The following is a 20000-nucleotide window of genomic DNA, read 5'->3' as shown; positions in this document are numbered from 1 at the left end:
CACCAGGAAAAGTATTGTAGACCTGCACCAGACTGGGAAGAGTGAATCTACAATAGGCAAGCAGCTTGGTGTGAAAAAATCAACTGTGGGAGCAATCATCAGAAAATGGAAGACATACAAGACCACTGATAATCTCCCTCGATCTGGGGCTCCACGCAAGATCTCATCCCGTGGGGTCAAAATGATCATGAGAACGGTGAGCAAAGATCCCAGAACCACACGGGGGGACCTGGTGAATGACCTGCAGAGAGCTGGGACCAAAGTAACAAAGGTCACCATCAGTAACACACTACAACGGCAGGGAATCAAATCCCGCAGTGCCAGACGTGTTCCGCTGCTGAAGCCAGTGCATGTCCAGGCCCGTCTGAAGTTTGCCAGAGAGCACATGGATGATACAGCAGAGGATTGGGAGAATGTCATGTGGTCAGATGAAACCAAAGTAGAACTTTTTGGTATAAACTCAACTCGTCGTGTTTGGAGGAAGAAGAATACTGAGTTGCATCCCAAGAACACCATACCTACTGTGAAGCATGGGGGTGGAAACATCATGCTATGGGGCTGTTTTTCTGCCAAGGGGACAGGACGACTGATCCGTGTTAAGGACAGAATGAATGGGGCCATGTATCGTGAGATTTTGAGCCAAAACCTCCTTCCATCAGTGAGAACTTTGAAGATGAAACGAGGCTGGGTCTTCCAACATGACAATGATCCAAAACACACCGCCCGGGCAACAAAGGAGAAGCATTTGAAAGTCCTGGAGTGGCCTAGCCAGTCACCCTTTTTTTCACATTCTGTCTCTCACAGTTGAAGTGTACCTCTGGTGCAAATTACTGACCTCTGTCATCATTTTAAGTGGGGGAACTTGCACAATCGGTGGCTGACTAAATACTTTTTTGCCCCACTGTATTCTGAATCATACCGAGTTTTCTAGCTTGACTCTAAATGGGCCCATCATTTACAAAATGGACAGGACAATGTATTGAACAAGATTTAAAACTCAAAACCTCCAACTCATTAGGAAAACGTTTACTAAGGTTTAAATGAAGTGATACACAGAGTGACGCTGAGGAGTCCACGCCTGCTGGCCTTTAGAAAAACTACAGCTTTAGGGAATGACAGAGTGACAACACAGCCATATTTTACATATTGCACATGAGTTTGACAAATAAGATGAGTTCACCTGTTTGGTACTTGAGCTGGTATCCAGTCAGGATGCCATTGGGCTCCAGAGGTTTCGCCCATTCCAAGTGGATCGTGTCCAAACTTCTGCGATTAATCTTGAAGAACCTTGGAGCGTCTGGAACTACAATCACAACAAAAGAGAAAAAACAGTGTGCAACATAGTAGCTACATGCAGTTTAGACACATGTTTGGACTGCACCAAGAAAAACTGCAGTGTGTGTTGTGTGTCTTAAAGCTTACATGCTTAGTCAGCATCATGGAACACAATGTTCAAGTTCTGACACAAGGTGAGTTCGTACCAGCTCAGTGTGCGTACTGGGCCATTGTAAGGTGTGCAACGTCGACAACTACTTTATTCCTTTCTGCTCCACCTGATGCTCCAGCCTACATCACATGCAATGGTGAAGTAGTTATTTGATCCAGTGCTAAATTTGTATGTTTGCTTACTTTCAAAGAAATGAAGTCTCTAATTTTGATGGTAGTTTCATTTTAATGTAGAGAGACGATCGACCATGTCACTGAGTGTAACAAGAATCTGATCCCCAACAATCCTGCCAGAATTCTGATTGCCTGTGTTCCCATGTGGCCAGATTACAAACCTGATTTACTCAATCAAAGAAATTCCTCATCTGAGCTTGTTATCTGTAAGAAGCACAGCTGTCCACAGAATGAATTTCTTTTATTCCAGCCTCTCCACCACAATGGGAAAGACCAAAAAGCTGTGCAAGGTTTTAGGCCTACACACGAGTGGAATGGGCTCCAAGACCATCAGTGAGAAGCTGTTGGTGTGACTGTTCGGAAAGAGAAGAAATATAAACTGACTATCAAATGAATCTGAATTTAAGGACAGATTGAACCACAATCACCAAGAACACCATTGGTACCACACTACACCGTAAAACAGGAGTGCCAAACATACGAGATCATTTACAGACTCGATGTGCAGTTCAGTATTGACAGTGACATCACATGAAGTGTATATAAAGTGTGTCTGAATGGCAGAGATGCAGACATGTGTGCATGTGGCACAGAGCCATGGCTCAGTGTCTGAGTGAGCTTGAAGCCGTTTATGATTCTGAACCACAAACAAGCTCAAACTTTGGACTGTTTTACTGATGAAAACCTCCATTATGGCCGTTCATACTCCTCACAGTCATTAAACAATGAACAGTTAACCTGTTGAACCCCAATGCCTCCAATACCAGGGATGAGAGGGAGAACATCTGGTTTAACAGGATGTACTGCCAGATTTGTTACTTAAATATAGACATGTGGTGTCCACAGACACGTCAACAATCTCAGCTAAAAGCTCACAGAACTATTTCAACAACCACCAAAGAGCTAAAACGGCAAACGATTAGAGAGCAGCTAAACAGATTCTGCAAAAAGATGTAAACACAAAGCGCGGATCTCCCTCGGGGACGTACATGGACTTTGCTGAAAGGAGACATCTCACAGTTTCCGAGCTTCAGGTTTTGTAAGTCTGCGACCAAAATTCTTCACAAAGGTAAGACAAGCTGATTTTGTCTTCCCTTTGCTGTCTTGCTTCCACCATGATAAAATTGGACTTCCTGCACAGCTCTGTCTCGTGGTGTTCCTTGAGAGCAGTTTCCCATCATAAATCTCTATTTTCTGCCTTATTTGTTTCTTATTACACACTTATTACCACTCTCGTTTCTGACAGTGCTGTCAGACACTGTCTTGTTTTTCTCCCAAGAAAGCCAAATGTCTGCTATTCAATACTGAACAGCAGAACATGAACTGAACTTCAACCCATTGTGGCATTAATGGGTTTTCTTGGAACACCCACCAGGTCCCCTTGCTCAAGAAGACACATGTACGAGCCTGTCTGGAGTTAACCAGTGAACATCTAAAAGAACGCCAAGCTATAGTCAAACACAGTGGTGTTTTTCTGGGTACACTGAGGGGCCAATAGATGGGACCATGTACCGTCAGATCTTAGACTGTTCATTTATTTGAAAGATGACCTTACAAATTCAGCACACGATCAAAGAATTATTTCCCCCTGTATAAACCTGTTATTTTTAGGGTGGGTGAACAGCATCCTCACCTCCTTCTTTGGTGGTAAATGCCACAGTGTTGCTGGGTTGACTCTCAAAGCGATTGTTGGCCACAACCATGAACATCTTGTAGTTCGAGTAGGGCGCCAGGTCGCTGAGCATGCCAGATGGTTTGGCCGTAGTGCTATAGAAACCTTTGACCTTCTTCTCCTTACTGACCACCAGACCTGGAACCTGGCTAGACTCACGCCAGTAGTATAACTGGGAAGCAGAATGGGAAGAAAGGTGTTAATAGGCGAGACGTACAGGAGATGGGAGGACATTACACAAGAGAAATTATCCAAAATTGATCATGAAAGATAATTGGAAATTATGTAACGGAATAACAGGAGCGGGACCACGCCTCCAAACACGCTCCCTCCGGTTCTCATCTATATAGGTTCTCCCAGTTCTGCAAGCCGTCGTTCTCGTTTACGTGCCCCACCCTCCCTTCTTTAACTTCTTCACTTCTAATTAGTCCATGGGGATCTGCCAGGCTGCCATCGCCAGTCCCCTTCGAGGCCTTCCCCAATCGCAGTTCAATTCGTGACCATGCATCACCTTTACCTACTAAAACTCTGTCAAACCTAAAATGAGGATGTGAAATGATGCGTAATGTACCAACTCTGCAGTTTGTTCTCATTAGAAAAACCAAAGGCAGTCTTACTCTATACTCCTTGAACTCTCCCTGGACAGAGTTCAGGTCCACAGGGTTCCAGTGGATGATAACTTTGGTGCTGTCAACCTTTGATACCCGCAGGTCAGTGGGAGCATCAGTGGGCTCTGAACACATCCAAGTGGACACAATATGTGTGAACAGTCAGCAGTATTTTCAAAACAAATTGTCAGTTTGGTTTTCACTTTTCCTCAGCCTCCACATGGGTTGCTCTCATAAATGAAAAGCTGCTTCGTAGTCAGGATTTACTTACTGTCTTCTCCAGAGTATCCAATGACCAGGTTAGACTCTGGTCCTGCTCCAAACTCATTCCTGGCCTGGATTTTGAGCTCATAAGGCACATAGATTTCTGTATTGTGGACCACATGGTTAGTCCCCACTGTGGTCAGGTTATTCCACTCCTCTTCAGCGTCTTTTCGTCTCCACCACACAATGTAGTGCAGGTTTGGACCATTTCTTTCCAGATCAAGGAGAGGCTAGAAAAGTCAACAGAGAGATGCGCCTGAATTTACACATATTGGCAGGACAAACGATGAGTTATACTTATCAAATTACATGTTATAACTGTTTGGTGGTTATATACATTTACTTAGACATTGGAAGTTTTGCATCTAACCTTACTGTACAAGGGGATAAATTCTGATTGGACACTTCCAAGCTTATTCCACAACATGTCGTGTTTATTTGTGAACATGTTGATACATTTCATCATATTTCTGTGCATTATTTTTGATTTATTTATCATCTTGTTTTTGGTCAACAAAAAGGAACACTGTTAGATGAAGCAACATTTTATGGGGAACGTTTTATCTTGATGCAAGGAAATGTGAGAAAGTTGTGCAGATTCACTCTGAAACTGTGAAACATCCATGCAAATGCATTAAATAAGGCAAAAAGACAGAGTCTGAACCAGTGTTGAGTTTGTTGGCTAATAATTTTTGTTAATAAAAAGAAGATGAAAATTATGATGAAATGTTTTGACACTTTTGTTGACCAATAAAAATCAGATGACAGGAGAGATTAGACCCAATCAGAATTAATCAGCTTGTGTAGCGAGCGGGACGACTTTTGATCTCCTTGGGCAGAAAAATTGATCTCACAAGCTGAGAGAAGATGTGAAGGAAATCACAACATTTTGTAAACTATACAGTACCCCGGCAAAAACATGACAAACTTTTAGTTAACTGAATTCACTTCAGATTAAGTCGACGACAATCTTATAATATTTAGTCACCTAAAACAAGTTAGATGCCTAATTATGACTTAAACTAAAAAGACTGAAGCTAAATCCAAATTTGCTGACAGAATTAAGACGGGTACTGTTCTACTCTCTCAGGCAAGCTTTCTTTAGCTCTTCAGGCTTCTTGACGGACACTGCAAAGCTCTTCTTTGGATGTTAGCGCCCTTTAGTTTGATTCTCTGATCCCATACAATTTCAATAATGTTGAGGTCCAGGTTCTGGTAAGGCAAGGCAAGGCAAATTTATTTGTATAGCACAATTCAACAACAAGGTGATTCAAAGTGCTTTACAGAGACATTAGAAACAAAAACAAATAAAAAGCATGATTTAAAATTGATTAAAACAAGCAAACAAACAAACTAACTAAACACACACATTTCACACCTGTTCGCGCGATCTGAACCCTTATCGTAAGGGGAGCTACCAGTCCTTCTGTGGACGAGCTACTTTCTATTTTAAATTCCCTGAATTTAAAATACTCTCTAGACCCAGTCTAGACCCAGTTGGGGAGCTACCCAGAGCTCTAAACCCACTTAACAAACAAACAAAACAAACAAAACAGTATATAAAATCAAAACAGATAAAATCAAAACAGATAAAATCAGAACAGTAGATAAAATCAGTAGTTAAATGTAAGTTTTGAAATTTAAGCTTAAAAGTGTGGATTTGGTGCTTTATTCAAATGCAGCTGAGAACAGGTGAGTCTTCAACCTGGATTTAAATAAACTGAGTGTTTCAGCTGATCTGAGGCTTTCTGGGAGTTTGTTCCAGATATAAGGAGCATAAAAGCTGAATGCAGCTTCTCCGTGTCTGGTTCTGACTCTGGGAACTGATAAAAGACCGGATCCAGATGACCTGAGGGATCTGGAAGGTTCATACTGGGTCAGGAGGTCATTGATGTATTTTGGTCCTAAACCATTCAGAGCTTTATAGGCCAGCATCAGGACTTTAAAGTCTATCCTCTGACGGACAGGCAGCCAGTGTAAAGACCTCAGAGCTGGACTGATGTGGTCCACTTTTTTGGTCTTAGTGAGGACTCGAGCAGCAGAGTTCTGAATGAGCTGTAGTTGTCTGACTGATTTTTTAGGTAGACCTGTAAAGATGCTGTTACAGTAATCAAGCCTACTAAAGATGAATGCATGGACTAGTTGGTAAGGCACATGCATGACTGAAGGTGTTCCACTGTGGATCTCTCTCTATCCAGGTCCACACATTGGCTGTAAATGGTTCTTATATAGTGCTTTTCTGCTCCGCCTGAGCATTCAAAGTTCCCTGTGTTTAGTATCACTGTTGTACTGAAAAGTTGAGCTCTTACACTGAGACCATTCTAATGAGGCTTATGCAAATCCTAGATTGATCAACATAAGGTCCATCTGTTTGGTCCTGTGTCAGCGCAACACTACATTTTTTCCAATCGTGTTTCTGTTGTAAATAGTGTTTTGGGCCTGCTGCTTTTACTCTTTTGTCCACTTTTGTGAAATAGACACACTGCACATCACGCCAAGATGTGCCACGTTTTCAGCTAATATCAACTTGTTGAAGCAAAAATACTGTTTTATGTCTGGCATACTGTTATCTTCGGCATTTTTCACTCTGCTAGTAACAAAATGCATAAAGATCCTATTTAACACTGCGGGGAACATGTGCCACCACACAAAACAGTCCTAGCTGCACCTTTGCACACAGGACTTTGTGCTTTCAGCTGACAGTGCTAACCACCAGCCTAAAACGTTTGTCATGGTCACCTGATTACACATCTGCATTCAGGTGACCCTCAGTTTCATTATACTGTTAACATGTTCTCAGTGCAGACTACACTGTCTCACTGATTCATTCCCCATACGAGACGTCATCTTACCTCCCAGGTGATCTCCATATTGTCCTTTCTGGACCCCCAACCCCGTAGGCCTTTGGGAATGGCATCTGGTGCTTGTTTCAACATAACAGAGCGCACTGACATTAACCAGAGTCAGCAAAGCTTCACACTTATTCAACTGCAACTGTAAACCTTTAGTGAACATACGTTTCCAAAACATTGTAGCTAATTTGAGTACATGTAAACTAATAAGACTGACCAATTGAAACATCAGAGGTCAGATGATTGCATGCGATGCTCCTTACCAGCTCCAGTGGTCTTGTACCGGGGCGAGGGGCGGCTGGGATCACTCTGACCTACTGAGTTGATGGCGATGACCCTGAACTGGTAGTTGACAAAGGGAGCGAGCTGCAGGATGACAGAGTTGAGGTCTCCAGGGTAAGATGACAAGTTCTGCCACCTACCCGGCTCCCAGCGGTCCTCTTCAAACTGGACCAAGAACTCTGAGGAGAGACAGAACTAATGAAAAAACCAAGACAGTAAAACCTGCTGCAGGTCTGTGAGTCCATGTGTTCTGGAAGCACGCCATGTCCCATCCATTTGTCCACTTCAGCTTGTTCAAAGATCCAGTATACATTTTACAACCTTTCAGTATCCACATGGATTATAATTTACCCAAATCCTTCAGTAATAGGATTTTGAGTTTAGCATCCATTCAGAATCAAGTCTCAACTGTGGTGACCTGAAACTAACTAGGCTACTTTTGCTTACACAGTCTCCCCAACAGGATCAGTTTCAAAAAAATAACACAATCCTGTCAGGATCCAGGTTGATGTGTGCCTACTTACCTGTGATGGGACTCCTGTGCTCTTTTCCAGGGATCCAGGTGAGGCGAACGCTGCGTGCTGCTGGGTCTGACAAATCCAGATCCATGGGGGGGTCTGGACGGGCTGAAGAAAGACAAGACATGGCTTTGCTTGTGTCAGACACACAGAAACATGCATGCATTTGTAGACATGTTGAAGAACCTTTTTTCATCTAAAACAAATGACTCATTGGGAGCAGTGCAGAGAGTCTCCTCTCAGCATGGACACATAACACTGTCATCATAAAGGGTTCATACAAACAGTAAGACAAAGAGACACTAGTTTAAAAACAACAAGCACATAACAAATTAAAAACAGGACAGAGACAAACAGTAGATAACATAAAACTTCCAACTGAGCTGTGTGTTACCTGGAAGCAAGGCACTAGAGACTGAGGGGTTGAGAGTGGCCACCTCTGTGGGACAGGGTCAGGGAGCAGGAAGTGGGTACAAAGGTTAGAGTCTGCAGGTTAGTCTACAAGCCAATCAACAGCAAGGGATTAAGAATGCATTTAGCACACATAGTAATAAGGTAAGTTACACAGTTGTAGACAATCACATAATCACTGGTTTTACAAATAAAAATGCTCACACTGGTGACGACATGTGGATTAAAGAGTGCCTGCTATTATTTAAATACACACACGCACGCGCACACACACACAGATAAAGGTAAACACTCGTTGAGGCTGAGGTAAAGTAGCAGACTGTCCTGTGGCACCATGGCTACACTCATGAACGCTGCCCCCTACAGGCCGAGCAGGAGAGGTGCCCTCAGCTCACAGCTACAGTCTGTGATAGTGTGGCATTTGAAAGCAGTTGGTGTTCTTTGCTCACGAACACTTGAAGCGTGTTGTTGAAAGATGACATGTTTGATGATGGACTAAATATAGACTCTGAATAATAAATGGGTGCAGTCTGTCTGTGTTGTGTTTTCAGGAACACGATGCTGTTCTCCAACCAGTCCCAAAGACTCAATCAGTCTGTGTAGGAGCATGCCACTGGAAGCACTGCTGTACTTCTTTCAGTGTCTCACACACTACTGCTGAACTACAAAATGCTGTATGACTCTCACATCACAGTGATTTGTTTCGTTTTTACACATTCACTGTAAATATCTGCTTCGTACGTACAATGACTGTTTTCAGCTAATACACAGCACCGTGCATAAAACTGAAGCCTTGAAATGTGCTGAAGCTCTTTGTCACATCCTGACACCATCAAAGTGCAGACTGACTAGTTTCATTCAAGCATCAGAGCCATCACAATGATCTGAAGCAACATGAACATGAAAGTCTAAAGTAACAGAAGGTCTTTCACCAAATGCAGTTTAGGGATGGGTATCGAAAACCGGTTCTTGTTGAGAACCGGTTCCCACTGCTTCAATTCCTTGGAATCGTTTGCCACTTTTAAAAACGATTCCCTTATCGATTCCAGTCGCCCCGAATGACATCATCACGTTGAGTAGCGTCTTTTACCCAGTAGGAAACACGGCGCCTGAGCGGCTCAAACGCTCAAAAGTTTGGTTACACTTTATGAGAAAGGATGACAACAGGGCAACGTGCAATACTTGCAAAGTAGAGATTTCATCAAAGGGAGGAAACACTACGAATATGCAAAAGCATTTGCTCAAAAAACACGCGATTGCGTTCAACGAATGTCGTGTTTTTGATCCGCTCCGGACTAGCGAAGCTCAACCCAGCAGCAGCGGTAGCGTTTCCACGTCCTCTCCCGTTAATACTGCAGGTAACTAATCAATTAGCATTGCATATTATGTTAGCGCGATTTACCTTATTACAAAACCTGCTATTACTGTGCGTTGCATTTAGATAACCATGATGAGAGAGACAGAGTCTGGCTCAGATGCTGGCAGTTCTCGCTGCAGTCTACCGGTAGCGTCTCCTTTCAGGCCAGGATAGACGAATGTCACCCAGCAGTGTCTAAGTTTGTGGTCAAAGGCTTGCACCCATTTGCCACAGCAGATGCCCCCGATTTCACTTTGGTAAGTGAATGTGTTTAATTGTAGGCAGGACATTACTGGATATTCTTGTGTAATTGCTACAGAATAATTTATGTTAAACTTTGTTATTGCTACAGAAGAATATTTATTTTATTATTTTACATTTACAATATTTTTTCCTGGGGACCCTGTGACACCCCATTGAAGAGCCGTAGGCTGTGGATCTCTTGAGATCTCACTGTTGGGTTTGTAAGGCCATGTTACTCCTAAATTTCTATCTTGTTCAAAGAGAAGATATAAAACACAGTTCTAAGCTAATCGACTTTAGTGTTCTCCTTTTTAAAAAAAAAGAATCAATAAGAGAATCGATAAAGAATCGAATCGTTAAACAGAATCGAAAATGGAATCGGAATCGTTAAAATCTTATCAATATATGCACACGTCTTCAGCAGCTGAAACCAGTGCTTTACATGTTTTAGCCATCCATCCATCCATCCATTCGCTTCCGCTTGTCCTTTTCAGGGTCGCGGGGGGCGCTGGAGCCTATCCCAGCTGTCATAGGGCGAGAGGCGGGGTACACCCTGGACAGGTCGCCAGTCTGTCGCAGGGCCAACACACGTTTTAGCCATGTCTGCCTAAATCCACAGCGTGTTCACAGGGGGCCATTGATTGTTGGGTTTCCTCTGTATGTATCATTGTAGGTCTGCCTTACTACATAAAGGTGACTGTTGTTGGTAAGTGTAAATGTAAGAGAAAATGACATATTTTAAGAGTACACTCAGAGTAATGAACTAATGAAACAACACAATGTCCAGTCTGTATGTGAGTGTACCTAACACAGTGAGGCGAGCAGAGGCTGAGAGCTGGTCTATCTCAGATTTAGCAGTGCAGGTGTACGTCCCCTCGTCACCCTCGTTCACATTGGGGATGGACAGAGACTCATCATCCTTCTTCAACCTAGGAGACAGATACAGAAAGGACTGTCATACGTGTAGTAACAGCACTGGAGCTAGTCTTTATTCATATTCATACAAAAACCAAAGAAACTCATTCCTGGAAGAAGAGTGTTCAGATTTCTGTTCATATGAACTGCCTGTATGCTGACAGGCATCAGAGTAGCCAGCATACAAACCATTTGGGTCCATGCATTTACTTTTGTGGGTTTACGTTTAAAAACAGTCCCAGTACAATCCATTGAACATTGTTGGATTTTAAATCAGATAATCCAGATGTGACTGAAGACTTTCAGCTTCGATTCAAAGGGTTTGACAAAAGTGCTGCATCAGCAGTTTCGGATATACAGGCTTTTTAAACAGTCTCATTTTCAGAGACTCAACACTAGTTGGAGTGTCAGGGAGCTTCATGGCCAGGCGAAGCTTCTTTATTCCAAGTGAAGTCAGGTGTTGGACTTTAATTGGGTAGCAAAGAAACGTGGATACAAGTGAAGAGAGCTACTATTAGGCTGGAAAAAAATCATGTCAGACAAACAGGAAGTAGTTTAGATCATGTGACATATTCTTTCAAACAAAAAAGGATGCTCTGGCCAGCTCAGCAATACCAAAAGACTGCAGAAGACAACTTAAGCCGATCATTTCAGCCTTTTCACAACATCTAGCCAAATCCTGAACAGAAGGAGACAGGCCTGAATCATCAGCCGAAAACTAGGCAAGGCAAGGCAAGTTTATTTGTATAGCACAATTCAACAACAAGGTGGTTCAAAGTGCTTTACAGAGACATTAGAAACAAAAACAAATAAAAAGCATGATTTAAAATTGAATAAAACAAGCAAACTAACTAACTAACTAATTAACAAACAAACAAACAAACAAAACAGATAAAATCAGTAGTTAAATGTAAGTTTTGAAATTTAAGCTTAAAGTGTGGATTTGGTGCTTTATTCAAATGCAGCTGAGAACAGGTGAGTCTTCAACCTGGATTTAAATAAACTGAGTGTTTCAGCTGATCTGAGGCTTTCTGGGAGTTTGTTCCAGATATAAGGAGCATAAAAGCTGAATGCAGCTTCTCCGTGTCTGGTTCTGACTCTGGGAACTGATAAAAGACCGGATCCAGATGACCTGAGGGATCTGGATGGTTCATACTGGGTCAGGAGGTCATTGATGTATTTTGGTCCTAAACCATTCAGAGCTTTATAGACCAGCATCAGAACTTTAAAGTCTATCCTCTGACGGACAGGCAGCCAGTGTAAGGACCTCAGAGCTGGACTGATGTGGTCCACTTTTTTGGTCTTAGTGAGGACTCGAGCAGCAGAGTTCTGAATGAGCTGTAGTTGTCTGACTGATTTTTTAGGTAGACCTGCAAAGATGCTGTTACAGTAATCAAGCCTACTAAAGATGAATGCATGGACTAGTTTTTCCAGGTCCTGTTGAGACATCAGATCTTTGATCCTTGAAATATTCTTGAGGTGATAGTAAGCTGACTTTGTTATTGTCTTAATGTGTTTTTCTAAGTTTAGGTCTGCATCCATCACTACACCCAAATTTCTCGCCTGGTTTGTGGTTTTTAGATGTATAGATTGAAGTTCTCTGGTGACCTGTAATCGTTTCTCTTTGGCGCCAAAGACTATTACCTCAGTTTTGTTTTTGTTTAGTTGGAGAAAATTGTGGCACAACCAGTCATTGATTTCCTCAATGCATTTACCAAGAGCCTGTACAGGGCCTCGGTCTCCTGGTGACATTGTGATATATATTTGTGTGTCATCTGCATAGCTGTGGTAGTTTATTTTGTTGTTGTTTATAATCTGTGCCAGTGGGAGCATGTAGATGTTAAACAGAAAGGGTCCCAAGATGGAACCTTGGGGAACTCCACATGTGATACTTGTCTGCTCAGATGTGAAGTTACCTATTGATACAAAGTATTTCCTGTTTTCTAAGTATGTTTTGAACCAGTTTAGTACAGTTCCTGAAAGACCTGTCCAGTTCTCCAGTCGTTTGAGTAATATGTTGTGGTCAACTGTATCAAATGCTGCACTGAGATCCAGTAAAACTAAGACTGACATTTTTCCACTGTCTGTATTCAGACATATGTCATTAAACACTTTGGTCAGAGCGGTTTCAGTGCTGTGGTTCTGTCTAAAACCTGACTGGAAGGCATCGTAGCAATTATTCTGTTTTAAGAAGTAACTGAGCTGTTGAGAAACTGCTTTTTCAATGATCTTACTTAAAAACGGGAGATTTGAGATCGGCCTGTAGTTGTTCATTTGTGTCTTGTCAAGATTGCAACTGCTGTCTCCAGGTAGAAACAGCAGTGATACACCTGCTGCTGTCAGACCTGCAGGTATCAGGCTGTGATGTTCTCCTTTATAATGGACAGAAATATTTGGAGTGGCACAAATAATTTGTGGCATCTTCTTGAAGAACAGCTGATTGTTCTGTAAACAGTTTGAAATGGCTGTAAATAACTTTGTTTGCAAAACTTGTGCATATGATTTTAAAATTGACAATTTATATTTGCATTGAAAGTTATGAAATATGATTCATTAAACATGTTTGTGGTTGTTACGGTGAAAATATCACCTTTTCTACGGATTTTATGGTTTTTATCTGACTTTAGCTAAAGAATGTTAGCTACCGCTCACCGCTCGTCTGCAGGCTTTATTTGAATGGAAAACTTCCACAACAGGCAAAAAAAAGCTTTTTGCTAAAAAAAAGATTCAGAGCAGAAGTTTTTTGCACTGCATTTTAAAATGAAAACATATTGCATTTATTTACAATTAAAGACACAGAGCAGGAAGTGTGTTACTGTTTTACATCCACAGACACACAAGAAAAGAAGCAGGCAACATGAGGTCAAGTTATGGCAATTTTATTTGTGTGTTTCAGTGCATGTATTTAGATTAGAGTTTTTAAAAACAAACAAACGTCCCAAGAAGGAGGATGGGGAGAAAGAAAGGTGGAGAGAGGAGGAAGAAACTATTGATGTCCTCAAACTGGATGCTGCTGGGTCAGTTCTTCCTCAGCAGTCTGCTCCAGAATCCCCTCCTGTCCTCGGCTTGCTTTGCTTTTGCCTTCAGTTCTTTTAAGGTCTTGTTGAGCTGCTCCTCGGCATCTTTAAATGTTTCTTTCAGCTGCTGTTTGGCCAGTTTCACTTTGTGTTTGAGGAGCTCTTTAGCTTCCTTTTTGTGCTTTCGTATTTCTTTAAGTGCGTCTTTGCAGTCTTTCTTGGTCACCGCAGAGCCGCTCATTTCTTTCTTGAATGCCTTCACCTCAATTTTCTCTTCTGCAAGTTCTTCTTGCACTTTCATCAGTTCCTTCTTCATGTTTTCATTGTGACTCTTTGTATCTTCCATTTCTTTCTTTGCTTCCTGCATTTTAATTTTCTCTTCCTCCAACACTTTTTGAGCTTCCAACAATTCTTTCTTCAAATTTTCAATCTCATTTTCTGCCTCGTGGTTACGTTTTTTCTCCTCTTCAAGTTGTTGCTTCACATGCAGTAATTCCTTCCTTAGTGTTTCAGCTTCAGCCGTTACATTTGCAGCTTCTTGTGTTGCCAACTGCATTTTCCTTCTTTCCTCTTCAAAAGCTTCCTGCACCTCCTGTAATTCCTGCATCACATTTCCTGCCTCCTTCTTTGCAGTTTGATATTTATTTTTGGCTTCTTGTGCTGTGCTTTTCTCTTCCTCCAATGCTTTTTGAGCTTCCAACAGTTCTTTCTTCATCTTTTCATTCTCCTTTTCTGCCTGTTGTTTTCCCATCTTCTCTCCTTTAAGTTTGAGACCCACATGCAGTAATTCCTGCAATACTACATCAGTTTCAAACTTTGAATCTTTAGCTTCTCCTCTTGATTTTTCTGCCTCTTCTTTTAATTTGATATTTTCAGCCTGTATCATTTGAAGTTCTTCTTGCAGGTTAATCAGCTGTACTGTATTGTGAGGTGAAGCACTCGCCGATCCTCTTCTCGTTCTCCCCTGATTCATTTTGGCCTTTTAAACAAAGGAGCCAACGTTTTGTAGAGGAGTGAAGTGAAGTTTTCGATGTTTCTTCGTCAGCTGTCGTTTGTCCTGCACAGAGATGCTGCTGTAGATGTGTCTCTAGCTGTGTCTGGATACAATGAAACATGCTGGAACTAAGTGCTTGTGTTGCACAGTTCTACTGAACATTCCATTTCATGCATGCTCCGCCCACATGGTCAGGAATGTCAGGTGCTGCATCACCAAATGTTGCTCCCGTTGCCTAGCAATAACAGCTGTTTACTTTTGGGGTCTGGTTCATTATTTAATAAAGAAAACATGTCCAAGTATTGGGTGCTGAGGCTCAGCGCATATTCTAGCCTGCTGTGTGGGTGGGCAGCTAGAAATCACTGGTGGGCAACATGAGTGAGGAGAAAACTGGAGCAGCCAAGCAGGGAGCTGCAGGTTGCTGGTTTGAGTCTCTGTTCAGATGCTGGTGTCTCCTCTCTCTGAGATGTCTGCAAACAGTCCCAGATAAAACAATAAGGATAATAAACAAACACGTGACTAAAATAACAGTTATGACTCTGATGTGTTTCATGCGTAGCAGGATGGCCTCTATACAGCAGTCACTGCAAGCATCCACATCGCCACACTCACTTTTCTTTAAGCAGGCGTGCTGGGCTCCTCCTAAGGAAAGTTTGAAACTTCATTTCCTTCATGCTGGTGAACTTTTTACCAAATATTTCCATCAAAGCTTCTCCATCACTGACAGGGATTGTTTGGATCTTCACACTCATCTCCACCAACCCTAAAAAATGAGTCTCACTTTGCTCATATAATGCCAGGAGTGTCTCCATATTCCACAAAAGTCTGTGCAAACATGTAACAGTATCCCATATTCATAGAAATATTATTGATATTATAACAAAAGCTGTCACCAACACAATTGTCCCAAGTGCTTTTTTATTAGTTATTGCAAATGCTTGATCGCAGTTCTTGCTAGATGACAAAACCACTTATTAGGTTTAGAAGGAAATGACTTTTTCTACATGAGGTAAAGTTGGAGCTGTTTCCCCAAACTAAATGAAATCATCATTTAAAAAACTACAATCTGTATTTACTCTGAACATCTGTGTTAACATTTGGAAACATGTAAGTGTAACAAACATGTTAAAACATAAGAAATCAGGAAGGGACATGTACAGGAATTTCTTTTACTTATGTATTAATCACATTATTTTATTGTATGATACCTTGGTGCCACTGGATTTTAACATGTCTCACACTCATACAGTAAGACAAATGGTGGGGGTGGTGTAGTAAGGAAGTTGGGGGAAGCAGACAACTCCACAGGAAGAGTCTTTTGTGTCTTCGAGGACTCTGGGAGGCAGCAAGGGAGTGTGAACCTTAAGGTGTGAAACAGCTGTGTACTGCCTTTTGTTCCTGGAGAAGGTATTTCACTGAGAGCCATGCTGGGCTCAGACTCTGCTGACCGTCTGTCCCGCGGTCATGCAGGGACTTCATCAAGCTTGGTTGTCTGTTCTTTGTGTGTTTGATTAATACAGTTTGTCAAAATGAAAACATGACTGTAGATTCAGACACGTGAGGCTGTGCTGATGAGACCAAACAAGGCAAATAAACAGTTTTAAAGGTGAACTGTGGGCAACGGCCAATTCTACCCTGGAGCCCAGAGGGTTACACGTTATTTTTTAAAGTAACGCAATAGTTACTTAATTACTAGTAATTAATTACTTTTAGAATCTTGTAACTCAGTTACTAACTCAGTTACTTTTTTGAAGAAGTAACTAGTAACTATAATTAATTACTTTTTCAAAGTAACAACGCTGCTGATGACACCACCATTATCGGTCTGATCCAGAATGACGATGCGGTCTGAGCGGAGGTGGATCAGCTGGTCCACTGGTACAGACTGTGGAGAAACTACCGGATGCTCCGCCCTCTCGCCATCCTCAACAACAGTCTGTATGTGAGGACCACTTCACATCACAAAAAGGTGGATCCTAAGGAATCTGAAGTGATCCACCATGTGCAGAACAAGGCCCAGATGAGGTTCTTCCTGTGGCAGCTGTGAAAGTTCCACAGGAGCTGCTGCCATCACCCGCTCTGTGTTGTGCACATGGATGAGTGTCTCAGCTACGTCACTCTGATAAACACTCTGAAGTAACCACTGATATATCATTAGCACACTGCACAATTATAGTTATTTTATTTATATAAGTTGCAAGAAAAATAACTACTCAAGTACAGTAACAAAGTATTTGTACTTCATTACCTCCCACCTCTGAGTATAGCCAGCTGCTCCTCAGGAGAAATGAGTGGCAGCTCAGTCAGCTTATTTTAAACCATTTCCCAAGTCCATGTACTTCTGTTAGTCTATAAACCATCATCATATATAACGTGTTGGCCTGCTTAGCAACAGTTGTGTTTCTCAGCCATGTCTTAAACTCGTCGCACCTTCTGCAGCTACACACTCAGCCTCGCTCCAGCTGACAGTGAAGGCTGTTTGGAACAAACCCGCTGACTCAGGGACCCGAACCTTTACCCTTCACTACAAATGCTTTATACATAGCTACTGGGGAAGAAACAGTGGGTAGGTTGGAGTGATATGGGTGGGGGCACTCCCCAACGTCCCAGTACAGCATTTGTAATTTAATGGACCCATCGAAACCACTAGAAAGAGACTCTGATCCTTTATTGACACACGCTGTAGCAACCCGTTCTCACTCCCAAAGCGTAACATTTTACGCTAGGTGACAAATCGTCACCATATTACGTTTTCGGCTACCCACCACGTTCCTAAATGACGACCTCGGAAAAAGAGGAAATATGAGAACCGTCTGGACTGAACCTACACATGTTCGCTCTTTTTCTTCAAATCGCTTAGAAACACGCTATTTAACATCATTAAAGTCCTGGTTAAGGTCAGGAATAAGGTTATGGTCAGGGCTAGGGATAAGGTTAGGTTTAGGGCTGGAATACAGGGCTGGAACGTCTACTACCGCGGGAGCGTCATTGCACTGGATTCCAGCAATAACCCGCCGCGTACCATAAGAACGCCGAAGGTCTCCTTTCGCGTTCCTCAGGAACGCCGCGGGACGTGACAAAACGTCGACATGTTACGCCTCGGGAGTGAGAACGCTCTGGCTGTAGAGATGAAGGGGTTAAAGGATTCACCTTCCCTTTGGCTCATTCAAACTGACTCAATTGTTGCCAAGGCAACACTTTTGGTTGTTTGAAGGCAATTGGTCTGCTCATTTTCTAAATGTGCCACTAATTAACCATGGATGTTGTGATGTTTACGGAACTTTTATTTTGAAAGGTCGAATGTAAGGCGGAAGGGGGTTATAAAAAAAGGAGACAACAGAAAACGGTAGATGAACAAGTTAGCGCTGCAGACTGTGTTGCCGCTGCAAGCCTGCGAATTAAAGAATGGTACTAAGAAATACTGAAGGTGTCATCATTAATGTTTGAGGCATGCAAACATTACAGATGTGTTCTGCTTTGGGTCTTGAAGAGTCATTGTCTGAACTATGAATCACCTGCATGTCACAAAACTGAGACTAGATTTTTAGTAACAGAGCCTCACTACAATTCACTGCTACAACTACACACCAATCACAGCACTGCAAACCACACCCAGGCCACTTTACCCTTGTTAAGGAATATATATATATTTTCTTAGTGCTTATTTTCTGATTATTTTGTTTATGCATTTTAATAACAGGCCAGCTTTGACTCACACACCAGTTGCTCAGCCAGACTGGAGCTGTGCAGAGCTGCAGAGGCGGTATATTAAGAACAGGAAACAGATGCAGACAGAAGAAGTGAAACTAGGCAGAGGGTAGCGCACGTAATCACTCCACCAGCAACACACACATCAAGTAAGGCCAGAGGTAAAGAAGTTGTTTGGATTGAAACTGTGTGCGACGTGCGAGTGCCAAAATAACAGACTATGATGTACGCATCCGCTTAATGCTCCAGACCTGCCGATGCTTAGCAGCGTGCACATCCCCTTTCCGGAAAGTAATGATTGAATAAATTGATTATAAATACTTTGACCACTCTGCGTCTTCTCTGTCCAGGAGAAGAATAAAAAGAACTGGGTTCGATACCCTTCACTACACTGTGAAACTTTGTTGTTAGATTCAGAGCAAATGAACAACTTTTCCCACAACCATGTTTAGTCAGGCTTGAAGCAGAGACAAAGAGGGTGACAGCACAGCACAGGTTGTTAAAAAAGAGCAAACGCAGGGGTCATTACCTCCATCCCAAGTAAAGAGGCTTGTCATCCTTCATCCAGGCCACACTGACAGGAAGGCTGGGGTCAGACGTCACCCTACACGTGAAGCGAGCCGTGGAGCCCCTGATGGCTGACTGGTGCTCGGGGGCCTGAATGATGCGAGTCGGCTCTGGGTCACAGTTAAGATGAAGAGCAATGCACTACATGAACATTTTAGACGCATCCAATAACACAAGTGGTAGATAATACTGTGTGGAGCTGCATGGTCAGGTGCCACAGTCTCATCCAAAACAAGACCAATTTACTCTTTCCATCTCTGTTCAATATGAGATAAGCTGCAAAGATTTAGATACAGAAAATGTGCAAGAAAATTGAATCATGGAGACTGTATTTGCATAACAATGCAATCCCTTTGTGTAAAGATCCACAGTACAGTTAGCAGGCAAAACAAGTAGACAAAGTCAGGTGCATCCCACCAGCCTCTGCCCTTCTCCTCTGGTGTAACATGTGACGCAGACAGGACTACAAACAGCTTCAGCAGTCTTACTAATGCACCCTGACATGTAAGGTGAGCTGTTATTTCCATCGTTGGCTCACTGCAGGCAGGCTTGGATAAAACAAGTTGAAACAAATGTTGATTTAAGATGTTCTGCATGTTCACGCTCTCGTTGTCACTCTGTCACAGTTTAACGTTTAATGAAAGGCAGAGAGTGCAGGCTGCTTGGCACAGTGACAGGAAGTCATTCAGAACAGGCACAGACCTGCTCAAGCAGATCTCATGTCATTCATGAATTCACTTTTCATTTTTAACATCTAACCTTTGACCTCCAGGCGCACTTGGTTTTCAGCTTTTCCCAAGATGCTGCTGGCCACACAGGTGTAGGTTCCCTCGTCCTCTGCTCGGGCCCGCTTTATCTCCAGGGTACCATTAATGTAAACACGGTACTGGCCTCCATCCAGCCCGCTGCCCTGTCCATTCTTAAACCTACACATAATAAAAACACATGGTTAACAGCTGGAGATACTGCCGC

General features: G+C 42.5%; 1 protein-coding gene across 27 annotated transcripts in view; it reads right to left on the bottom strand.

The window, feature by feature from the left end:
* Nucleotides 1-20000, bottom strand: part of nfasca (neurofascin homolog (chicken) a) — a 156401-nt gene that overhangs the window by 33104 nt on the left and 103297 nt on the right. For 22 of the 27 annotated variants that reach the window (XR_013909080.1, XR_013909081.1, XR_013909078.1 and 19 more), the window contains 11 exons: nt 19788-19954; nt 18991-19138; nt 10632-10756; nt 8211-8255; nt 7823-7924; nt 7280-7477; nt 7017-7087; nt 4172-4394; nt 3910-4025; nt 3254-3464; nt 1181-1303 (listed from right to left, as the gene is read on the bottom strand). Coding sequence is in view for 23 of the 27 variants with exons in the window: in XM_080301467.1 (XP_080157593.1) it covers nt 1181-1303; nt 3254-3464; nt 3910-4025; nt 4172-4394; nt 7017-7087; nt 7280-7477; nt 7823-7924; nt 8211-8255; nt 10632-10756; nt 18991-19138; nt 19788-19954 (1529 nt within the window). In the remaining 4 variants the exon portion in view is untranslated. The remainder of the gene's footprint in view (nt 1-1180; nt 1304-3253; nt 3465-3909; nt 4026-4171; nt 4395-7016; nt 7088-7279; nt 7478-7822; nt 7925-8210; nt 8256-10631; nt 10757-18990; nt 19139-19787; nt 19955-20000) is intronic. The other 5 variants (XM_080301470.1, XM_080301472.1, XM_080301481.1 and 2 more) reach the window with 1 other exon arrangement.

This window comes from Astatotilapia calliptera, chromosome 5 (assembly GCF_964374335.1).
Source record: "Astatotilapia calliptera chromosome 5, fAstCal68.1, whole genome shotgun sequence".
Lineage (NCBI taxonomy): Eukaryota > Metazoa > Chordata > Actinopteri > Cichliformes > Cichlidae > Astatotilapia > Astatotilapia calliptera.
The sequence above is the reverse complement of the archived record's forward strand: the minus strand, read 5'-3'. Positions and strand labels throughout refer to the sequence as shown.